Source organism: Acipenser ruthenus, chromosome 26 (assembly GCF_902713425.1).
Source record: "Acipenser ruthenus chromosome 26, fAciRut3.2 maternal haplotype, whole genome shotgun sequence".
NCBI classification, from domain to species: domain Eukaryota; kingdom Metazoa; phylum Chordata; class Actinopteri; order Acipenseriformes; family Acipenseridae; genus Acipenser; species Acipenser ruthenus.
Genome location: NC_081214.1, coordinates 23,121,425 through 23,147,103, shown reverse-complemented (window position 1 = coordinate 23,147,103; position 25,679 = coordinate 23,121,425). Strand labels below are relative to the sequence as shown.

At 41.0% G+C, this 25,679-nt stretch overlaps 1 protein-coding gene across 6 annotated transcripts in view; it reads right to left on the bottom strand.

The window, feature by feature from the left end:
- Positions 1-9,502: 9,502 nt before the first annotated feature.
- The window catches only part of LOC117430763 (fibroblast growth factor 13), a 90,482-nt gene continuing 74,305 nt past the window's right edge, over positions 9,503-25,679 (bottom strand). For all 6 annotated transcript variants that reach the window (XM_059001122.1, XM_034051206.3, XM_059001125.1 and 3 more), the window contains 3 exons: positions 24,283-24,386; positions 12,221-12,419; positions 9,503-10,912 (listed from right to left, as the gene is read on the bottom strand). In XM_059001122.1, coding sequence (XP_058857105.1) covers positions 10,776-10,912; positions 12,221-12,419; positions 24,283-24,386 — 440 coding nt within the window. In that variant the 3' untranslated portion in view covers positions 9,503-10,775. The remainder of the gene's footprint in view (positions 10,913-12,220; positions 12,420-24,282; positions 24,387-25,679) is intronic.

Here is a 25,679-nt window from a genome sequence, read left to right as displayed (position 1 = left end):
TATTTATATGTGCTTTTGCATTTACAATGTTTCCACAGACGCAATTACAGTGGAACTGCAGAGTAGTTAGAGACACCTTATGCAAAATGCTGCCCCAGTACAACAAGAAATAAATACATTTATCCAGGACAAGTAGCCAGGTGGCTGGACTGAACATATGTTATTGCATAAGTGCCCATTAAGCTTGATTAAAAAAACATACATGATTTATAAAACTGTACTCAATGTATTAGAGTTATTGTGGAGCAAAACAAGCAGTACAGCAATGCAGTGGTTTCTCATGAATATTAATTTGGCACGGGCTGCCCACACACCAGGCTGCAGGGAAAACTGTGTGACAGCAGCCACAGAGCCAGCTGGGTAATCGCCTGCAGGAAACGAGGGCTGGCATTGCTACCTGTTGACTGGAAACTGTGGGCAGCCTGGTACTCCACCCACGACCAGCATTGACCATGCCAGCAACTCAACCCAGAGCTTAGTCCGATCGAAAGCTGGTTCTATCATAATTGGAACTGAGATTTATTTAAATGGGAAGCTCTCCTGCTGGCACGAAAAAAAAGGTGCTTTCAGCTTAGAGAAAGCACACCAGCATCTCCACTCTGCAACTGTGCCCGAACATGGCTCCCAGTGCTGCTGGCACGTGCCTTACCTGACACTCAATAAAGAGCGGATGGGAGTTCAAACCCTGAACATGCTGCTAACCTGTAAAAGAAAACAGTTCACTCCTCCGAGGACTGCACACCTCCAAATGCCCACCTGCCGCTCAGGGCAGGAGACTGCAGAGGTGCCAGTCAGCAGAGCCCAGGATGCAAATGCCCTCAGACACCATAGCAACCAAAACCTATACACTGCGCCTTATATAGTATGCCGCCCACCTCCGGACTGCCTATGCTGGCTACATTCTGATTATGGTGCATTTATATAGACAGTATATATCATGGAGAGCTGACACAGGCATGTTTAGTTGAGCTGCAGCCCCCGCTTATCCCCACCTCCTCCACTACAGGAAAACCTATCGATCTTACCCCACAGAGCTCAGCACTCAGCACTCAGAGCTCGGCTCAGCACTTTTCCACATGCGGGGGAATTGGGATTATTAAACCATTTGAGGAGCCTGTCTCCTATCTGGTAGCAGGGGCTGAGACTCGCAGGCTGCTCTGTTTCCCCACGCTGGGACTATTCCCTCTAGCCCTGAAGACCCAAACTATAAGTAAAGTCCTCGTAGTGCCATTCCAGATCTTGCATGGTTTTAAGTACAGTGTGCACTGCTTGTCTGCCTGCAGTAGAGTCTGTAAATGCACTGCAACACTGGTCAGTATTACAGGAAGGTCCTTCTCCATTATTCAGGGAGTCTTTTTTATAATGCTGGCTGAACAGAAAACATCTGAAGCAGGCTTTTATACTCCATGCACTGCAGAGGAAACAGATGAGCTCAAAGCAGAGCTAGCCTTTTATCCTTCAACAACATGTAATGTAAAGAGGCTTTTATACTTTAGCTGAAAAAAAGCATTAACCAGCATTAGGAAGCAGCAGCTAATTAACAGCATTTGTAAAAGTAGCTGTTAAAGCAACCCCCCTCCCCCCCCCCTCCCTTCTGCAATGATCCAGCCGTGCAGCTATCAGGAGTTTAACAAGGGGACGGGACGGAGGGACGAAGGGACGAAGGGACGGAGGTGACAAACGAAGAGGTTTGCTAGACACCACTTCGCAAGAAAAGCCCCCCTGAAGACAGCTCCAATTCATTACCTGGCCCTAATGAACTGAAAGCACTTCCCCAGAACAGTTTCATGATGATGAAATTGAAAAGCACAGTGAGCTGTAGATCAAATGGTACAGGCATGGGCTGCATGCTGAGAGGCTTCCAGCTTTTGCGCGAGTTCGAGTGTGTGGGCGGCTTTGGGGGTCTCATTATAACCAGTATTTCGACTCGCATCTTGTCCTGAATTTCAGGACACAGTTTCGCACAGAGCAATGCAGTTTTAAGAGGCTTTGAAGCTGTTTCACAAACTATACGCTTTGTTACAGCCCACTCACTCAGCTTAGCCAGTGGCAAAACAAGATGATGCAGATATATCCTGTAGATGTGCCGGCTCAGAAAGGATTTCAAAATTCTTCTGCTGGTTACCTCTGACATCCCTGGTTAAAGAGTAAGTGGATTATAATGTCATTTGAATTATTTAAGGCAGAAAAAGGCAGAACATGATAAGAACTCAATATTGGAGCGGCAGAACACATATCCATTTAGAAAGACTGCAAGCACCCTAAAATAAAAGCAGGGGGAATTCAGCTACATAACAAAAATGTAGGTACGGATACATTATTATTAATGATCTTCATAGTGTCAGATCTAAATACTGACTCTCTTCAGCTCTATATTAATCCTGCAGGGGTTTCCTCCCAGAGGTGCCTTATAGACCTGCTTATTAAAATGACTACACCCAATATAAATGCAAAAAATCTGATATATCGTTTTAGAGCTGTCTGCCATGGTTTAGATTAATAAAACAGATTCCAAAGTTTGATGGATAACTTACTAGTCCAAAATCGTTTTGGCTCCCCATAGCTTTCAAACTTCAGGAGAGGTGAGATGGGGACTGGAACACATTTGGCATTCTGATTGTACCTGAATCGAGACAGAGAAACTGATTGATCGTGTGCCAGTCCTCTGCCCCCCTTCTGCTCATTGGCTATGAGCCGCCACTCAGATTGGGCTGGAATAGAACAATCACTCTGGACAGTAAAGACCAGAATACCAACTGAATAATAATAATAATAATAATAATAATAATAATAATAATAATAATAATAATAATAATAATAATAATACGTTTGGAATAAAAGGACACCAAACTAAAATGTGCACAGTGAGGCAGGCTGTCTGGAAGAGAGAACAATTGTAGCAGCTTTGTTAGCAGGATCTGCATTATGAACAGTGTTGGCTCCTGACTTAAGTTAATTAGAAGCCTTTAGAAACGAAGCTGGGATTCCTTCTTGTGTACCAAGCACTGCCTGGGCATGAGAACGGCTCCGATAATGAAGCCGTGCTGTAAGGCAGATACATTTACTGCTCACCTACTTTGCAATTCTGCCTATTAGGACAAACAGCGGTTGTGTAACAGCAAGTCATGATTCATGAAAACTATCCGTGCGCCAACAAGTCTGAGAAGGATTTCTGTCATCATCACCCACAGCCTCAATGAGCTGTTTACTCACAGTTAGGTATTTACAGGGATTAATGGAGCTGGACCTTTCATGGGAAAGCCCGCCCGGGAGTCCAGAGGACAGATCCAATCCAGTGGGTTATGCGCTGTTTGTTCCATTTCAATTCCTCTCTTCCAGTTTGGGCTCTTTGGAGGCTGGAAAAGGTGGGACCAGGACTGTTGTTATCTCCTAATTAGCAAAGGATGAGCAGCTGGTTGAAGGCAGTGGCACCCTTTGGCTGGAGTATATTAAAAGAAAAAAATGTAATTTTTTTTTTTTTTAAAGAATCTTGTGTAAGGAAGATCCGTAAGCCCTCTGTCCCCCAGCTAGCTTTTAAATTGGATGGGTAAATGTATCCGCTGCCAGATTTAATGATGCAGAGGGACTGACAGTGCTTGATCTGAAGTCACCTTTGGATGGTCTGTTTGGACTCAAACATGGTCTTTGTATCGTCTCTCAAATGTTTAGTGCGGGTGCATTTGTTTGTTGTTACTGTTGTTTGATTAATTATTCCTACCTACACCCTGCTTGTGGTTGACCCCAATCTTCAAAAACGCGTCTGGATGAAAAACTGAACCAAGATTGGCAACTTGGTGCAAGCAGGGCAACCCATACTGAATGACTGAACCCAGTCTCCAAACAGCAGTGCACTTAGGAGGTGAAGCTCGCAGGCATTTGGTGTCAGAAGAATATGGAATGACAGCACCTCTCTCTAGCGTATGAGAAAAAAAATAGAAGAGTCTTTGAAAACACCTTGTCAATACCTGGCATCAGCGTGCATCCGCTACGCTAATCAATTGGGTGGTGCTGTTGAAACGCTTTATTTCTTTTATTATATTTCATTTTCTCCGCGGTCTGGATTTGAACCGCTGATCCTCGGCACAAAGGCAGACATGTTACAGTTTCGCTGAAGGGGAATACCTCCTAGTGGGGTTTGTAGTCATGTATTTTATGCACAAATGTGCCTATTTGGCCAGTAGGGGTCATTCATTACACACACCTTGACAGTAAACTACTGAGGCAACTATAAATACTCCCTAGAGACCTCAAGCAGGGACTCCTCTACTCCAGAGTGGAAACAGCGATAATCAGCACTGAGTGTTCTCCGTGACTGTTGGGCAAGATGAATGTTCTCACAAGGAACTGCTTCATCATTTTACCCTTTTGGTAAACTATTAAAGCTGCACAGCATTTCTAATGTAAATAATGCTGCAGCACATTTTAATAAGCCTCCCGGGAGAGGAATTCTGCAGGCGAGGATGAAACTGCACTCAACTGCCGTTTTAAGTACAGCTGTGTGTGCATGCACTGAGGGACATGGTATAGCTATTATATAACTTTCAAGTGGATAGCTGGAACACCAACAGACAAAAAAAAATAAGTCTGAAACAGGTTTACCTAAGCTGTCAGTTTGAAAAAAAAAATAGGGTATGAACATGGCTAATGTGGGCAGTCCACTAAGGGGCCCAGCTAAAATATTACCTTCCTCACCAAAGTGAACAACTGGAACTCGAAATTCCATTACACAGTAATGAGTTCCAGTGGCATACACAGCGAGCCACGCGTTCATACGCCTCGCTAGCCCATCGCTCCAAGCTAATTGGCATCTACTATAGGAATCTAGGCTCAGAGAACACTGATACTCAATGTAGTGTGGGCTGCTGTAAACAACCAGACTTCAGCTGCACTGCGATTCCTGCCACCTGAACAAATCTCCTTTGTTGCTGTCTCTGGGGTTGCCAGGCAGCAGTCATGGGTTGCCATGGTGGTGCAGCCTTACCCGCTTAATGGAACTGTGATGTTATGAATTTATAAATGATATGGAACTGCGATATATTTTTGCTTTGGGAGAACTAACTAGATGGGAATGGAAGGAGATGTATTGTATTTCATAGTGTGAGGTGATGAAATGTGTTCTGAATCCCATAGATTTACTCACCGCAGATCGCCTGGTGTTTTGGGGGATTGTCAAAAACACACAGAACTTCAGATATCAAAAAGCAGGGTTTTAGGAAGCTTTTCATTCGCAGAAATGCTATTTCGCTTCTGGCAAGATTCTGTTCCCCTGCCTGCTACACGCTTTCAAGCACAACGCTTTTAAAAGAATAATCACCTCCGAGTAGTGCCAGTGTCAGAGCTGCAGGGCTGCTCTGCGTTTGTCTGAAGCACTTATCAGACAAGCACAGTAAAAGCGGTGACTTTACAGCACCCTTTGCACCGACACAAACTCAACGATCGCATTGCATTCGACCGCAAACGCTACAGCTCACATAGAATCAGGTACTCTGGCCTGCCAACCTGCAAGTGCTGGACTGTGAACATAAAGAAATAGCAACCTGAAGCAGGAAGAAACACATCTGAGAGATGCTTTAATATGCAGCCATCCAATCATTGACTAGGGCTGCCACCTTTGAGGTACAAAAAAACACTAGCACCTCCGAACAGAAGGGGGGTTATATTCAAAGTTTAAACTCTCTTTAAAAATCATATCATTATTCATTGGCAATGACCCTTTTGGCAGTAGGCAAAATAATCTCTACTGAGGTATGCACATCACTATTATGCTTTTCTCAAAATTAAAGATAATATAAATTTGAATTATTACCTCCACCACCAGCAGCTCCGGGTTGTGTCTGAATAAGAAACCATAGCCTCTCTAATACCCAGACCATTAGATACGGGCTTATAGTTTTACAGAAAAGATACCAATATAATAAAATGTACTTGCATATTAATATCAGTTGTCTCTTTGTTTGAATGCACCAATATGCTGCTGCCGACAGACAGCCAACTTTGAAAATGGCTTGTTCGGTCTCTCCCCAGTGTGACTAAGATGGAATAAATGAAAAACTCGATCCTTCTGGAAAGAAAACTCCAGGAGGAAAGTTCACAGTGAGCTGTGTTTACACCTGCTGGAAAGTGCTAAGTCACTGCTTCCGCTGCAAAGACTCATTCTGTAGCTTAGCAACCACCAACCTTTCTTTGTTTGTTTTTACATTTCTCAGTTAGGTGATTGCCCTTATTTTCTCCACAATGTGAAACGGCCAATTTTAACTTCACCTCACAAATGTAACCAAAGTGCCAGGCCAGGAGAACTGAAGACATCCTGTGCCATTCTTGCTGTCCAGCCAATCGCTTTCATTCACCCTGCGAACCTAAAGCTGAGAGAACACGAAGAGTGGCTTGAAACCAAGTTCCAGGAGGCAACATTGCTGTATCAAACCCCAAGCCTCCCCTGGTGTGCCATGCAGTGGACTGAAACCTAGTCTCCTGAAATCAAGTTCCAAGACACAAAGTGGCTTCGTGTCCCCTCAGCTTAAAGCAGTTGGAGCTGGCTAACAAGACACAGCAAAGTACTTGATTTGGTTCTTTCAATCCCCCTAGTCCCGGCTCAGGGATGTCAAGGCAAGTTCAAGTCTCAGCCCATGAACTTTACTGTTATACAGAGAGAACAGCACCTGCTCTTCTCCATTTCATTATTAGCCAATCAATGTACACAGTTGCTGACTGGCCCAAATGAGAACATGTCTTGCTTAAAAAGTTCAGGCTTAAAGCAGAAGATCAATCCTGTTTAATGAATTGGAATGTCTATTTTCTAATGAAGTTAATTTTGTAGGCAGGCAGAGAGAAAGAAAATGCATGCTTGCCCACATTCTATTAATCATGCTTGTAAAGAGGGGATGTCAGCATGATTGCACATCAAGCACAAAAGACCAACGGCATGACGGTACCCTGAAAGAGACGGGATTCCTTTACGTGAATCCAAGGTGCCTCTTTATCAGAGGTGCAATCTACCAATTTCCTAATCAAATATCAGACAGCTCATAATCAACAAAAATAAAGCGAGAACAGAAAAATGTTTTTGTTCGGCATTCACCTCGAGACCCAAACTCTTATATTGATTCATCATATAAACCGGTTACTCCGAGCGGTACAGGCTATCAAACAGAGAGAGAAGCACTGCAGTGTGGCGCTCAGTCACCTCGTGGAGAGGTGTTGTGTTGTGTTCTTCAAGCAGCTCAATACTCACTGACACCATCAAGTATTCGGACAGCCTCGTTGTTTTTACAATAAACTGCCCGCGCTAGAATAATACAGCAACTCACAGCAACAAGCCTGGGAGTTCTAATGCTAGAACAAAAAATATATATCTAACACGCTTGAGTTTAAGGATCCCTTCATCTGAAAACATCTATAAATGTATTATTCAATGTAAATAAATAATTGGAACTCTGGCAGTTTTGAGTTTGTTACACAGACTGAGAGAATTCCCTCTGATGTAGAAAGCAGCATAACAGACAAAGCCAGGAGCACAGTGTATGTGGTGTTATTTGATCACAGACATAGGAGTTGATTTGATCACCCGATACACCACCCTGAGAAGCCCCGTCAGGATTTTACTTAAGTTTTGACAGCATTTGCATTTGGCTTACAGCACTAATATGACCCAAAACACATTATATTTTTGGCAATGTTCTAAACTTCAATATTAAACATACTGAATATATCAAGCAACTATAAATTGAGGGAACGCTAGTGATTCATGTTGACTGGTGATATGCACTGTAAACTTTGCAAAACCACTGAGAGAGTGAGAGCATTGATCATTCGATTTGAAAATCGGAAACAATCTAAAGGACAGAAAGGATCAGAAGCACTGCTACCGAAATGTTTGGTTCCTCTTTCTTCCTGTACACAACTGATTTGCCCAACAGCAATGCCGGGGGGAGGAGGGATGGATTTATATGATTGAATTGGGTATTACAAAAGCATTTCTGTGGAAGAGAGCAGTGCTATGGCTATATTTTTTAAAAAAAGTGAAAAGCTGACAGAAAGAAAAAACTGGCGTCACAATAAATGGAAGTTGGAAGATGATTTAAGATAATTGGGATTATCGTGATCATTTTGAGACGCTCGTCAATAATTCAAGATGTCATTGCTGTCCAGCCCTGCGCTAAAGCATTGATTGAAGCTCTCTTTTGTTGTTACTGCAAAATCAGGTCAGAAGGAAGGGAAACAAAATCAATAGGAGAGCTCTTGTTTCTATCTCATAAAATAACCATTCAGTTCAAGAGGGAATAATGTGCAGTGGGTTCCAGCCTGATCATGTTAGCAATAAGACTGTCAGGCTACAGTATAATGGTTTTACCGAGATGCCCTAACTAGTTTAAACCCTGCATGAAGGTTTTTTTTTATAAGAATATATTAGTATGCGCATATTTACGATTTGGTAATTGCAGACTACAGCATATGCATTAGTTGTGACTAAATAAATGCCCCTCAAATACAACACATTTAAATTATATGTATTAGCTTACATAAACACAGTAAATCTAAATACAGTCATTTGATTACTTAGATAGGTGGTACTCACTTGTGGCTCTTTCCATCCATTCCAGTCCAGGATCTTGTTCCAACCATGTCCATCCAGAGCCTTACTCCCAGCCACATCTTTAAATGGCTTCATTGAACCTGGTTGATGAAGAGTTGGAAGAAGGTCCTGGTTTGGAATGAACTGGAGGAGCCACACATGAGCAGCACTGAGTTAGACAATGAAAAATCAGGACAGGGAGGAGCTTTTGAGATGCACAGAACAAAACAAAAAATCTTGCTTTGTATGAACTAGGTGATAATTAACAGGAACTATGCAGAGTGGTAAGCTAGGCTAATACAACAAAATGTTTAATATCTTACCAAAATCAGATGTTAATTTGTAAACAGAATGGTACCTTATAATTAAGGAACAGGGACAGCATTTTTGTTTCAAGACTTAATGCACTGCCCTTGATTTGCAGTAGCTTCCATATTTGCTTCCAGTTCTCATCTGCTTGTTGGTTTCATGCCTTATTGTTGGTTGTCAGTCGCTGCATGCCAGCCTTTGCCTAGCTGTGTTTTAATATAATCTTCAGGTCTGAACAATACCGGTGACTGGCCGCCTAATCTGATGAACAGGAGTGACAGGTTTTTGGGGTTGTGAAAAAATCATTTTCTTAGTCATAGATGTCACATCCTAAAATATACCGTGACAGAACACTTTTGTCATTCAATGAATGGGACAGGAAAGTTTATTGTACACGCTATATACATAGAATTATTTTTTGCAACACTATATATATATATTAAATACATTTTCATAATTCTCGCCTGTCAGACAAAAAAGGTATTGGATCTTGGGATCCGGTGCGATCCGGCACAAATTAACCCCTGCTGGTAATTATCGTAATGCCACAAAAAAACCCAACACAGACATAGTAAAAGATGACACGTAAGAATGTAGGAAGCAACACACTTTTTAAAAGTATATCTTAATATAAATATTTTATTCAGTGCATTTTTTTTTTGTGTATACAACAAATAATAAACAACTGGATGGTATCAGGCAGAAAGCCTGCTTTTACATACTGGTTTATCCTTGAACAGATTGGAATAGGTGATCCAACATGGTTTTAATACACATATCCTACATCATGCAACTTTATTCCATTAGCTCCAGCTTTCTCCCATGCAACAGACATGTTCACCTAAAAAAAATCTAAATTAGGAACAAGATCCCCCCCGTAGCATGTACGCAGAAGAAGAAGTGTTAGTTCACTTTTACAAATGATATGCTCTTTTTTGTTTTATTAGAAAATTAAGTCACCACGATTACTTCTACACAAAAAAAGACAGTGACCTGGACAGGAGATCTCACCATACGTACAGTAATGATGACCAATGATCAGCCAGTGAGAATACTACAGATCGGGGTGGACAACCACTGGATCAGTTACAGACTAGAGACTAGCCCACTACAGTAAAACAACATGATGGGAATAATTAGAATTGAGACCGGGTTTGTTTTGATCTTTTTTATTTTCCTTCAAATCACACACAAAAACACTTGTTTAACCCGACCCCCCTCCCCACCCCAAATGTGAATTTAATTGTAAGAGACCTTCAATACCTGCGCCCCGCCATTCACACAACCCACAGCCGTGCAGAAATCCATTCTGTTAGTAGAACAGCGGGGTACGAAAAGAAAACAAACCTCTCAGCTACAAATCAACAAGCAAAGCAGAGCCACATGTTTGACCCCCTTTTCAAATCAGCTGAATGTTTCCTTTTTTCCCAATTTTAAGAGACAATGCCCTTATTTTACTTTTTGGCTGGATAGTAACTCTTGCCAGCAGGACCTGGACTTTAACACTGGTTAGTTTCGCTTGGCTCCCGTAAAAAAAGCACAGATGACAGACACTATAGCCGTGCGCTTCTCCTCTATAACCGGATGGTGCATAGAAGCTTTCTCTGGTTGCCTAGACATCTTGAGAGAGATGTAGATTCTAGATACATCGGGACCTAATAGTCCAAGGGAAATGAAACCCCAGAACAGCTAAATGGTTTGTAACGAGAGTGTGACTTATGCAAGTTCAGTTTCTGGTTTTGTTTTTGTTTAATTTTCTTTTGATTAGTATTTTGTCCTGAACCACAGATGATTAGGAGAGAGAGAGACAGATAGAGAGAAGTCTACTTGAAGTCAACAGCATCCAGAGGTAAGATTACCAGACACACAAGGCTCTGCCCCTGGGGGGTCCTGGCTACGTCGACTCATTCTGGCTCACCGCTTTGCCCCCGTTCAACACTGCTGACGCGCTTCTGCTCTTGGTGGGGGTGCCGCTGCCCGAGCGAGAGAACTCTGTGAGATCGTGGAGCGAAGGCTCTCTGTACATGGCGACTGCAAAACAGAAGAGAAACAAGGAGGCCGTCAGCCAACACAGGAATAAACCAGCAGAGACACTGAAACCAAGCGGATCATATTGAAACCAAGCGGATCATATTGAAACCAAGTGGATCATATTGAAACCAAGCGGATCATGTCTTCAAACGGACCTTCAGTTGAGTTAAATATCTGGAAAACAAAACTGGAAAGAGGTTTAAATACAATATAATGTATGTTTTTGACCTGACTAAATGCATTGAAAGCCAATACAGCGCAGAGGAAAATAGGGCCCAATAATCCAAGATCATATAAAAAGCACTTTACATGAACCATCGCCAATTACTGTGTAATTACTGTGTAATTACTTAGTAAATGCGTGTGTACTTACACAATTACAATATTATTGTGCATAGTTACAATGTACTTAATGTGTCATTTGTTTGCATGATATAAAGCTGATCCTAACCTTAACCCTTTTCTAATACAATTGTGTACTTGTATAATAACATTGTAATTATGTGTAAGTGCATATGTATTTACTAAGTAACCACTATGTAAAAACACAGTAATTAGAGACACTTAATGTAATTAGTCTAATTACTCCATATCAGCAAGAACATTTTATTTGTTCCAGACCAATGCTTTTTAATTACTCAAGCCAAAAAATCATGCTTGAAATCCTTTGCTTATTTCACATGCTGCAGTTTTCCTCTGCCTGCCTTGCCGCCCCCCTGTCTTTCTGAATGCTTGGATGGGAGAGTTGCAGATAATTCTCTCGCCCAAGCGGCCCACGAACAGTGCTTATAGGGCTCGGCTGGCTGGATCACTCTCCTTTTCACTTTCAGTGAAGTGCACTTTCAACTGCTTGACTGAAACAAGTATCTCCTACAGAACCGTAGCACTAAGCCTGGCATTGTTAATTCACAAACAGAAAGCAATCGCCCGCATGTACCACAGCAGGCTCTGCTGCTACAGTGCAGCTGGTTTACTGTGAGAATAAAAAGGCTGGTGGGAGCACACATTGTAACGATCCGAAGTGTACCAGCCACAGAAATCTCACAATCTTGCTTGGCAGCCGTACATTTTTTAATGGATTGGCTTGTGCCAGCATTTCAGTAACAATGACAAGTGCAAAAGATTAACAGCCAAACCAAAGCAAAATGGACCTCTCCCAGGAACGAGCACATCAATGAGATGCATGACTCACAGCTCTGCAACACGTCTTCATGGTATCTGAACAGCAATATCCTGAACCCGGGCGTCTTCATGCTTTCCTGTCGCAATGAGAATCTCAGTTCGAGTGGGAGAGACACGCAGGCATACCTTTCAATGGTTTGGGAAGGAAATGGGCGGCTGGCTTGTTTTTCTTCACGTGATTCCCCTTCATGATCTCGCCCTCCTTGTTAAGACCCAGGTACCAGCCCCTGCCCGACTGCTGCTGCCTGTATATCATCGAGGAATATGTCACGTAGTAGTTCTCAAACACAGACTCCTTAAACTTGCATTCCGGTGTGAAGTGTTCCTGAAAGAGACAGAGAGACAGACAGTGAGAGACGCGGAGAGGCAGATTCGCTGCTCCTCCTCGGAGCTCACGCGGAGACGTGTCTGTCACAGCTTGGCACCTCACAGCAGCGACACAGCAAGGCTGAAGACTGAGGAGCGTTTTGTGTTTGTAGGGGTGTCTGAAAACATCAAAATATCACGGCTGAAAAGCTTATCAAAGGCATATGTACGCAGTGAATGCATTTTTAAACTAGCAATTTATTCCAAAACCATGCTTGTGATTTCACACGGTGACAGGGCGGAGGTTGCCTGCCTGAAATATAACATGCTTTCTCTATGCTTTGCTACTCCTAGCTATGCATGTATCGTGGTACACCACAGGAATCAGAGAAACCCCTTCCCCTTTTACAGTTTTATTTTTATTTAGCAAGTTCAAAGTGTTACCTCACATAGGACTCTATTCAAATGATCTCAATGGTGAGGAATCTGAACACCATTTAAATATTAAAAGTGAGCTCCACTGCTATTTTAGATACTTAAATGTAAAAATACACCAAAGAGAGTCACTTGTGCTGTTAAATATTCTGCTTTTCTTAACACAAAAGGACCGATTTTGATAAAGGTTGTCTCTTGTGGGTCTAATGCTTTCTTAGCACAGCCCTATTAAAATACTACATCAGTGCTGTCTTGCATTGTTATGAAGAAACAAGCACAAACTTCCGCAGCACTTTTGCGAGGCGCGGGCTGAAAGCTCTCTCCACTCTAGCGAGATGTCCCTGGAGACAACAGTGCGAGCTCTGGGCTGACAGCTGGGATCTGATGAAGCCACTAAATGAGTGAAACACATGGATTCCAGTGCTGTCTGGTTCACATTCTGACAAGACCTCCTCCTGCTTTCTCCTTAACGATACGATTCTGCACTGATGCAACACCCACTGATGTTCTTGTTGTCTTTTTAAAGAAATGCTTCAATGCCCTGCACATTAACATAATCTTCCTTTTCTTTGACTTTTCCTTTACTTGGGAAACGTATATTTATCTAATGAGCGTTGATTAAATCTGTCTTTGTACTGAACCAGCGATTCCTCAGGCAATGCAAGACAGCCGCTCAGTGATTCATTGTGGCACTCGGTTTCATTATAGGACTTCATCTGGGCACTTACTTTTCCTTTGCTAAGTCTGTTTTTCTCCTTCAATTAGCTCCACGGGTCCATGATGCAGATACTGATTTATTAAAAAGACTAACAGCATGCTTGTGGGGTAATCTTGGGAAATAATACGAGCAGCTCCATTGTCTTGAGCACCGATGCAAACAGCTCAATAGCCTTTTAACCACATCTGTCTGCATGAGAAAGATCAATACAGTCATACCTTGGATTGATGCTCTTAGATACTGGCCCCAGCTGCAGTTAGACACTTCTTCTTATTCTGTTTTTATAATTGGTTTATCTGTGAAGCTGGACATCTATTTCTTACAAATCCATGCATGCTTTCACAAAGAAAGAGGATTAGCTAGCTCTACCTCCGCTACGCTCCCCTGCCTCCAGAGCCCGCTCCTTCTCCACCCTTGCTCCGCAGTGGTGGAATGACCTTCCTACAGATGTCAGGACTGCCCAGTCCCTGACCACATTCCGGCGCCTCCTTAAGACTCACCTCTTCAAACATCACCTGTAGAACTCCTCTGTTTGTATCCTGGGACACTATCACCCTTCATGTAAATGTGCTTTATTTTGCTCTTATCTGCCCCCTATTTTACTGCATTTAATCCTGTACTTCAGAATACTGTAATCTGCCAAGTGTTTAACCTGTAGTACTTTGTATTTAATCACATCCTGATGTAACTATCACTATTTAATCATATCCTGATGTAACTATCACTATTATCTGCTGTATTATTGAATTGTGGTTTGTCACACTTGTACTTTGCTTGAACAAAAGTTATTGTATTTCTTGCTCTTATTGTATTACTTGTATTGTAACACTTGAAATGTATTTGCTTACGATTGTAAGTCGCCCTGGATAAGGGCGTCTGCTAATAAATAAATAATAATAATAATAATAATAATAATAATAATAATAATAATAATAATAATAATAATTAGGCAGGGCAGCGCTTTCTGAAGCAAAATATGAGACCAAATCGAAGAGAAATCCCCCCTGCCACTAACAACACACCAGTGTCACTCAACCACTACAGTCATATGAAAGTACACACTGTACACAAAATATTGATACCAAATGTATTACCCCTGTCCAAGGAAGAGGGCCCCAAAATCACAGGCAAATACACTGCCCCCCTTTGCTAAAAAGACTAGCAGGTCATAAAAACATATTGATAATTCTTTTGCTAGGTAAACGAATCACTGTGTCACTGGGACCTATTCACAATGCGTTCATGATCCTTTATGAATAAAATACAGTTTGATATTCATGAAACCGTTCTAGACTGTTGCTGGATAAAAGAAGGTTTGTTTTGTGCTCACAAAAAGAATATTCTATGAGCCTATTATTTATAAAAAAGACTTCAGAAACAGTCCAGACCAGGATGCTTGGGGAATAGTCTTATACTAATTCTATACAGTACAGTATATGAATGGAAGATTACCTTACATAAACATCACCCAACAACATTTTCTGCGAGACACCAATTAAAATGTCAAAATCCAACAAACCAAAAAAAAGCAAGAGAAAGAAAAATGACTTTACACTACTGCTATTTCCACTATCTCATTGTATCTGGACACAGTAAATGAGCTTCCCTGAGTGAATCATCAGCTCCTATGAATCTCTTTGAAAGCAGCCCCAGCCTCAGGGGACAGGCGAGGGTATGGACGTGACGATACCAGCAGCTTTAAACCTGCTATTCCCAGGTTCCAATAACTTCTCTTGTATTCCCTTCATCATCACTGATAACATTCATTTGAAATGCTCAGTTATTACATGACCTTCAGCACTGTCAGTTCTGTCCCTCAGGGTGAAGGATTCACTCTAGAAGTGCAGCGTGGCTTTGTGTGCATTGCCTTTGGTCTGCAGTGCTGCTCAATCAAACTTCCAGCTATAGCTGGACTTCATTTTAAACTTCTAACTGATTCAATATCACCAAGATAAAAAGATAAAGGGTTAAATCGGGGGGGGGGGGGGGGGGCGGTATTTTTGAGTCTATCCCTATAAATGGGATAATTGTTTAATGGCATAGGTGATTTAAATGGCTTACCTATTATCCCTCAGAAATGTTCCTTCCCTGTTTCTGCTAGAGAACAGCAACCAATCTACACATGTACATTATAATGATAAAAAGGAAAAGGATATAAAGTATAGCTGACTCATAAATACTGCAATACTTAAGAACCAATTGAGGACCAGGGAGCGTAGGGAATTGTCTTAAACACTGTCAGGATGAAAGAGATATCTGAGTCCGAGATTCTGAATGGAATTTCTCCGAGATTACATAAACACCCTCCAGCTGCACCAGAAATCATTAAACCAAACTGTCAATACATGTACAAGTCAGGAGAGTTTTATATTTTACTGACAACTTCAGATCAGGGGAAAAATAAAAGTATGCTAGTCAAGACTGCTTTTAGCCGATAGCTCTTCTCTAAAGCTGCTGTTGACCTGGAAGAGACAGACTAAGAGGGGCAACTCAACTGAAGACCTGCCTGCTATACAGATCATCTGTAACACTCAATCATGGTGTGCAAACATGAAGAAAACAAGTAAGCGAAAAATGAAACTGTCACTGCAGCTTACAAAAAATGTGGCCGTGAAATTTAACTATTATTTTTCTAGCTAATTATGAATCACAGAACCATAGAATCATAGAATGCAGTTGCATACCTCAAACCCTATCATCTCTTTTATTGATGTAATCAGAGGTTAAAAACAATGTGGCAGTTTAGTTTTACTGGAGAACTCCAGGAAAGTAACTTCGCACGCACGCACACTCGCACGAACGCTTGATGCCTTGAGTATGAAGCCCTCTTGTCTGTTCTGTGATCAAAAAAACTGTATTAAGGCTCTAAACTAAAGGAACGATCAATTGAAAGCACACATTAAACTCTAGCATGGGCTTACAGCACACAGGCGTACTTTTATAATAAAGTATAAATATATAATAAAACAAATGGCCATTTATGCACAAAGTAAGGATTCTTGCAGTTGCATGATGGGTAATTGCAGTATTGCTACTAAATATTGAAATACTTAATTGGCTTGATGACAGGTCTTTAAAATCCAGCAACTTTTTCAGTGAGACCAATTTCCTTGCAGAGGTCGAAAACCAAGGGAGATCTTTAATTGAGTTTTTCTCAGAGCAGAGCAGCAGATTGCAATAAAGACAGCACAGCGAACAGCTAAAGAGACAGCCATCAACAATATTATTAAAAGCACTACAGGGTACAATTAAACACAAGAAAGAAGCAGTCAAGTCTTCATAAGCCAGTAATGCTAGTTTCTTTGCTATGTTTTCGTTATATTTTATACATACTGCACACTGCCAATGCAAATTACAAAGGCTACTCACCTGTCATCTTCCAGATAGTGAACATTAAAAAATGTAGTTTTACCTACCAATTCCCCTGTTACACACCATATATATATATATATATATATATATATATATATATATATATATATATATAAAATTGACGTTTTTGGTGTGTAACAGGGGAATTGGTAGGTAAAACTACATTTTTTAATGTTCACTATCTGGAAGATGACAGGTGAGTAGCCTTTGTAATTTGCATTGGCAAATATAATTGCTACTGATCTGCTTTGAAAAAAATATATATTAATAAGATCTGATACAAATCACGGATTACTGTAGTTACTGGGTTGCAGGCCTACATATGTGGTGGCCCTGAGGCGTCCCCTGAGGCGGCCCTGGACCTGCACAGTTTTAATGGGTGTCCTTGGGAAACAAAGAGGACCTGACACAGCTACAGATTCCAGCATCTAGATGCATGTTAAGAGTTTATTCAAGATATATATTGGCTGCAGTGTTTTGGCTTCCGGCCTCATCAGCTGCCATGTAAGGCATTGAGCTCAGCTGTATACTGTAGATGCATTACTTCATATCTCTGGCTAAAGCAACATTATCTTAATTCAGGTTTTTTCATACTTTGGAGCAAGTAACATCGCCCTGCTCTCAATCGAGTTGCATGTGAAGCATATCATTTTATTACAGGGTGGAACAAAAGTCAGACATCACTGGAATAATTGTTAATATTGCTTGCCTCTATTTTATTGTGTGAAATGTCACAAAGAGGAACGAATCCAGATCATTTCGATGTGTGGTGCAGATAGTCAATAAGCTGTGGCCGTCCCATTGAACAGAGACAACCTAAATCTGCATAAGATATGATCTGGCCTCTGATGCTGGAATTATAGGGCATCCTGTATTTAAAATAACTGCATTATAATTTACTGCACTGCAGTCACTGCTAGCCCCACAAAAAGGACTGAATAGAACGGTGTAATTAGCAGGCTGGTTTCAATGAGAGTGGCATCTTCACTTAGTGAGCTGGTCTTAACATCAAGCTGGTAACAGAGAGGGAGTGGACTGTACTTTATAGCTGGTGTTAAGTAGTCATAATATTTCAGATGGCCTGGTTATATTCAAGGTTCATAGCTCAAATACAGACGATGTAGACTGAGACCAGCTCAGCAGCACTGGCTCCTCTGCAGGCACCTGTGTGACTAATCTTGACTCAAACTCACTTGCTTGGTATTTTTCTGCTCATTCGTTTCTCCAAGGGCTTCGGCTCCCCTGCTGTCTTTCTCCAGGTTTAATGCAGTAACCTGGTTATTCATCTCTGACTTGAGCTGCACAAAGCTCCCCGTTTCCTCATTGTTATTTCTGGAGAGCTAACATGCCTTCAAGCCACGCTGTGTGTGCTGGGTGTGCGTGGAGGTAGCTTGCTGAGATTCACCGTGACAGCGCACTCCATCAACAAGCTCCTTCGAGGGCTCCTGTTTCTCCAGATTCGTCACAAGAGCCTCACACCTTGGCTCCGGAGCGAGGGGGGGGGGGGAGAGAGGCTGCCCCCGCACCCCAGAGGAGAGGCACCAGCTCGCTTTACTCTGATCAGGAGGAGACTTAACCTGCACTGCTGTCACTCACTGCCTTGGATTACAAATGAGCTCGGATCTGTCTCTGCTGCACTCTGACTCTTACTGCTGCTCACATCCTCTCCCTCTCTCTCACACTCGCACGCTGTCTCTCTATATTATGACAAACAATAACACCCAGCCTCAAGGCTTTCTGCTATTGTACGAAATTGAAAAAAAGGAACAACTAGGGTGCTGCTTTGTATCTGCTTGGTGAGCCTGAACCGGCTATCGGTGTAAAAATACTCACTGAGAAAGACTTCTAGGCAAAATGTTTCCTTTAGCCTTTCTGCATGCTATCAACAAGGATACATGAGACAGTTCAGAACAACCAATTTCAACGGCTTCTCGACTATGGCTGGAGATTTCACACAGAAGCAAGAAATGTGTTCCGTCGTATCCAGAACATGGGAGACTAGAACTAAACGTCAGGGGATTTCCAGAATGCAGCAATGGGTCAAAGTGTCCATTTTAGGAATGCTGAAAAACACGCAACGACTCCCGGTAAAATCAGGACTGGGCTGAGCTGCAATGCAGTCACAGGGAGACGCTGACCCACGTCCTGAACAACAGCATGCTGATGACATAAAATATCTTTAAAAACAACACACTTTCATGCTGTTTAACATGCATCTGCCTGCACAGAACCAGTGGGGGGGGGGGGGGTGGAACTGGCTGGTTAATGACTTGGAAAATAGCATAAAGTGCTTCACAACTGGTACAATACATTGTAAAGCAGCAACATGGAGTTGAATACCCCCGCAGGCTCAGGCATCCCTCACCCAGTCTCTGCATTGGGATCCTCTGAGTCTCGCTGCTGGATTCACATTCCTGAACAGCCCACTGCACAGAGGTCTTAACCAAGACACTTGTGTTACAGCAATGTCCTTCTACAAGTTTACCACAGTATTTTGGCAGTTTACCCATGATAGGATGATTGTCAGAGTTTCTACAACAGCCTCTCAGAAAGGCCTGGGAGTCTGAAACAAGACAATAATGATGCGCGGACCCTGCTTCAGAGAGAGCAGAGGCAGCCCTGCTCCATTATAATACAGGGCCGGAAAAACAGGATGCTTGCAGGGAAATCCTGAGCACGGCTAATCAGGGAACTGACACCGCAGCACATTTTAACAATCAGGAAACACGTCTCACAATTCAGCCCTAAAGTGGAACAGACTAGCTGCTGTATTTGACAAAACCCCAGTTTATTCAGCTCAATAAATTTCATACTCTGGGGCCACTGGGGGGTTTCTCTTTATTATCTTTTAGTACTGTCACTGCTTAGCCTGGGGTTCTGCCAGAAAAGGTCACACAGTGAATCGTTCAGCTTTTAATGAGATCTGAGACAGAGCTAAGCAACACTTTACCAAAGCCTGCTGTTCAGCTGCTGCTGTTATTATTATTATTATTATTATTATTATTATTATTATTATTATTATTATTATTATGAATAAGAATAAGAATAAAACCCTTCTACTAACAATAATTGTCACTCTTTCATGCATGAAATGTTTTTTAAAATAGCTGAAAAAAGTAGTTTTGGACACATAATAAATATATTTTTCATTGAAAAGGTTTTTTCCATTTTTTTTCCTTTGCATCTTCCAGGTGTCCCCATATAAAGACTAGAAGAGGTTTTTTTTTTTTTTTTTATCATCCGTCCCATATGAGGTCGCCATGTACAAAAGGGTCAATTAAACTGGAAATATTATTATGCAATTTAGTCCCAGTGTTGATTTCTCATTTGCTCAAATATTTTAATTACAATAGGTATTTTAAAAAAGTGACAAACACGTATAATGTAACTTTAAGCAACTGTGCTTATAAAGAAAGATCCCGAGGCTGATGTGCAGTTTGGAGAGGAAGGCAGTGAATGAGAGTCACGCTTCACTGCCTCTGCTTTCAACACAGGATCTGAATGAAACACACTCACTGATAACACACCCACCCAGCCCTGTCACCACGCTATCGAAGTCAGAACCTAACACACAATGCATCACTTTTATATATAATCACTGTGAAGGATTCAACAAACAAACAAAAGCTAACCAGTAGACTGAGCAACAATATGTGTGCTGAGATTTCATATCATTCAGGTCTGTGTGCTGAGATTTCATATCATTCAGGTCTGTGTGTTGAGATTTCATATCATTCAGGTCTGTATGCTGAGATTTCATATCATTCAGGTCTGTGTGCTGAGATTTCATATCATTCAGGTCTGTGTGCTGAGATTTCATATCATTCAGGTCTGTGTGTTGAGATTTCATATCATTCAGGTCTGTGTGTTGAGATTTCATATCATTCAGGTCTGTGTGCTGAGATTTCATATCATTCAGGTCTGTGTGTTGAGATTTCATATCATTCAGGTCTGTGTGCTGAGATTTCATATCATTCAGGACTGTGTGTTGAGATTTCATATCATTCAGGTCTGTGTGCTGAGATTTCATATCATTCAGGTCTGTGTGTTGAGATTTCATATCATTCAGGACTGTGTGCTGAGATTTCATATCATTCAGGTCTGTGTGTTGAGATTTCATATCATTCAGGACTGTGTGCTGAGATTTCATATCATTCAGGTCTGTGTGTTGAGATTTCATATCATTCAGGACTGTGTGCTGAGATTTCATATCATTCAGGACTGTGTGTTGAGATTTCATATCATTCAGGTCTGTGTGCTGAGATTTCATATCATTCAGGTCTGTGTGCTGAGATTTCATATCATTCAGGACTGTGTGCTGAGATTTCATATCATTCAGGTCTGTTCAGTTTTCCTGAAACTGGAAAAATGTTCTTGCTTTGAGATGTTTTTATATTTATACAATCAAATGAGAGGCAGACAAGCACACACAACACAATACATACACACGTAAACAACACTTATGAAAATGTGTGATTCTCAATTCACACCAATACAGAAGCAAAATGACATCTTAAAACAGTTTATAGTTTCCTATCAAAATGAGTGAGGACCTCAGTTAGACTAGCAGACAAGAAGTTCAATGCAGTAATAATAATAATAATAATAATAATAATAATAATAATAATAATAATAATAATAATAATAATAACCCTTTCATGCATGACATATTTTTTAAAGTAGCTCAAAAATAAAATTACAATAAAAAATAACAACAGCAACACAAGCGACTATTTTCTTTTTTTATTAAATCACTTTTTATGATGATTATTATTTATTAAACCCATTGTGGAATGGGAGTAAGTCTTTCACCTTTCAAAAACAAGATAAGTGCTCAACCCCCTTGCTTTATTGCTTTGTGAAACATGCTACTAAAAACAAACAGCTAACATTCTGGAACATATAAAGAATATGAAGACACTAAACATTTAGAGTCAGGCACGCACTGTTGTTTATTAACTCTGGTATTTATATTTCAGCTAAATAAACACAGCTATAAAAAACGGCTCTTTTATTACTTCAGTTGCACGCGTTTCCTACATCTTCTTGGAAAAACAAGAGAAGCAATACCATAGTGGGTGGGCAATTTGCTTTGTTTTGTCTCCATAAATAAACATTATTCTCTCAGAAAGCAAGGTGTTTATGTGGCGGAGCTGGTATGTAAAACTAATACATATTCAAGGGCTGTGCGTTACTCCCCCAGGACTGTGTCTGAGAGGAGAGAAACGCACAGAAAACAGCTTGCACTGATCTCAAGCTGCACTGGATACACTTATCCTGTGACTGTTGTACCATAGATATATATTTCCTGCCAGTTACGCATCCTGGAACTAGGACAGCATGTTCTATATGTCAGCAGAATAGAAACCCAATGAAACCCACTATATACAGTATGATATACATTATTTACAATGCTGATGCCTTACAATTCTGAAATATTTATTTAACCTGTGTGTGAATAAATACATTCACATCAATGGTAACTACAAATTTCAATCGTAACATATGCTTAGAAAGATATGCCCCCTTTTGCATTCTGAATATGCTGCCGCTATCCTTAAAACAGAAAGATAAAAAAGGATTAAAAAATATATATTATTTGCAATTCTATAATGCCAACACTGCATCAACTCTATAAGCCTTCAGTTATCACAGTTGCTGTTTGTTTTGTTACTTGGTAATTGAAAAGTCTTTCATTCTAACATAAAAAAGACATTGACAAAGACTTCTCCCAGAAACGAATTTGTCTAACTGCTGGCAAGTTTCTGTTCAGTACTGCAGTATTGCAAGGCATCACGTTCACAGACGCATTTTTTGTTCCGTCTAAAATCAGATGAAAGTCTCAGAAATGAACTGGGGTGCGTTTGAATCCGTGCCACAGTTATTTAATCTTTTAAATGCATGGTAAACTGTGGATACAGTGGGTGGACAGGCAGCCACTACACTTACTAGCATAATACTAAATTAGTTACAGCATTGAAACTCACCAGCGTGGGCTGGTCCTCTCACTCCTTCTCAGGATGATGAGCACCCTTCTGCAAAACCAGCTCCTCACGTGTAGCGACAGCTTCTCTCAGTTACAGAACTGCTTCTTTAGACCAGCACTAGATTGTACTTCAAGCCTCATTAGCCCTGCTTTCTGTCTCAGTACCACACACAGGTGTGTCTAATTAAGCTCATCATAAAGCTCTGAGGCTTGAAGTGCGACGCAGTGGGAGTCTTAATTTTAATCTGCAGTGTATTCTACTTGCAGTTAGATACTGTCTTGAGCATGCAATCTGAAAATAATGAGTGCTGTCCAATAGCCCTAGGTATCTGGGACTGACATTTGTCAATAGGACTGAAAAGCAGGGCACCTGCAAAGGTATGGTAACTAAAAGCAGCCTGTGGATTTAATCCTTAGAGTGTCTGCATGACAATGGTGTGGTTTCTACCCATACTCCAGTATTTACACATATTACAAAGCCTTGCTTGAGATACACAGAAATACATTTGTGTCACTGTGTCCAACTGTTGTTCTTCTATTACGTAATGTTTGCTGCAAACACGCCTCCATAATTCATCTATAAATGTTTTATAAAGGATATGTAAACTCTATTAGACTGTTTATTATTATTATTATTATTATTATTATTATTATTATTATTATTATTATTATAATGTTATTGTAGTGTTATAACATGTAACAAATACAGTTCTACAAAACGTTTATAACATCTTTATAACATGACAATTACACCAGTATTGTGTCATTGAAATGTAATACACTTGTATTTATTATACATTGTTTCAAATGGTTGTTTGATTTCTAGGTGCTTTGTAACTGCATCCTTAAGAAGTGTGATTGATGTTTTCATCTCTAAAGATTTTAGTATGTTTTTTTCTTTTAATGAATAATAAATAATTAAATAAATAGACTGCTGTTAAGCAGATCAGCGGGGGGCCATCATTTCATTAATCAGTTTGTGTTTCGCAGCACTGCAGTGATGAATACGTTTCTCCACCACTGCTCCTTTCTCTATGGAAACATCCATCTTCAGTCTGTTGGAAATACACTTTCTCCCTCTCTCTCCATCTCCTACTCAGATGCTTCTGCACCCTAACAATGCCCCTAATCCACTTTCAGAGAGTAAAAAAAACAAGAAGATACAGGAGAAAAAAACCGATTCCAATCTAATAGGAAGAACGTCAAAAAACCACCCCTATGGCATTTCGTTGTTTTACAGTAAATCATACACTGCTGTTGCAGGGACTTGGCATGCATTCCAGATCCCTGCTCCTCTACCGTCTTCATAAGGCTTTGGCTACTAAAGCAATGTAACAGTGACCCCCACCCCTGGGCAGCAGCTTCACTTACCGATGTGTACAGGTAGCCTTCACTGTTCATGGCCAGGTAGAGCTTTGTCTGCACGCCCTGGATTGCCACCACTCGTAGACCCACGGGGATGAGGTTAAACAAGGCTGGGGAGGCAAACGAAATGACACTGGTCAATACAGATTGATGAGTTACTTCACTAGTCTGCAGGCCTGCTTTTGAACCAGGGTCTGCTGGACTACAAGTTCAAAGTTCTACTGATGTGACCAGATGCAGAATCTAAAGCCAAGTTTGGAGTTTTCTGCAAAATCAAACACACTGATGCACAGCTCTTAACTGCAAGCTGTGCTGTTAGACAGAGCTGCAATCTGATTGGTCTTCTTTGATATGCCAACTGGTATAAACCAATGGTAACTGACTTCTATATACAGGGTGTCCATATGTCAGGCATCACAGGCATAACGGGTAATACTGGTTGTCTTTATTTCTCTGTAGAACAAGAGAATAGTTGAGACCAAAAATAGTCCATCTGTTACAAGCCCTTTAAAAATACCTGCCGCTGCATCCACGCCTTTAAGTGATTTCTAATTCAGAGCAATCTACCCTTATAAAAGATTCTCGGAACGCGCGTCCCTCTTTATAATTCTGCAGCACTGTGCTTCTGTTTTACATGAATTATTTTTTGTCAAGCTACTGCGTCAAGCTGTGACAGGATGTTTCATCTCCACACAAGCAGTTCAGATCTCTTGTTCAGGGGAGCTCCAGAGGGGCTGCCGCTCAGCAGAGGCCTGCTCTGAATTGATAACATTCTGTGCTTTACAGATCACAGCGTACTTGAGCCTTCAACTTAAACAGCATCTGTAATTAAATGTAACATTATATAGCAAAAGAAATGTAATTAATGTCTATTTTAAAAATCAAAATTAAAAGCATTACAGTTGTACGCGTGTCCATAGTGCTGCTTATAAACGGTCCGCATGCGGGAACCAATCAACTCCAGCGTTTGACCTGCATTCCCTTTTCAAAGCCATGCGAAAATCAATAAAAATCGGCATTATTATTTGAGTGCAGTTTTGGTTTCTTGGATATGTTAGTAATTAAAAAAGATTTGACCTGTACATTTTCCCTTCTGTGTTTCTCTGGGTTTTCATATGCAAGGCACACAATTACAATTACCTACTAAGTGCGAAGCAGCTCACGCTTTATAGCCATTGCATTTTCGTTGGGTAACGAGAGGGCCAGTGAGAATCACCTGAACCTACACTGCGACACATATAACTGAAACACTGGTATATGTTAATCTACCGAACCTTAATTAGGAAAACGCCTGCTTAATTGCGTAGTTTACTGGAGCACTCTTCTTCATCATACAACTTAAGATCCATTCGTTTTATGAAATGGCTTGTTCCCTTGAAGGGTATCAATAGGTTTTGGTCGTC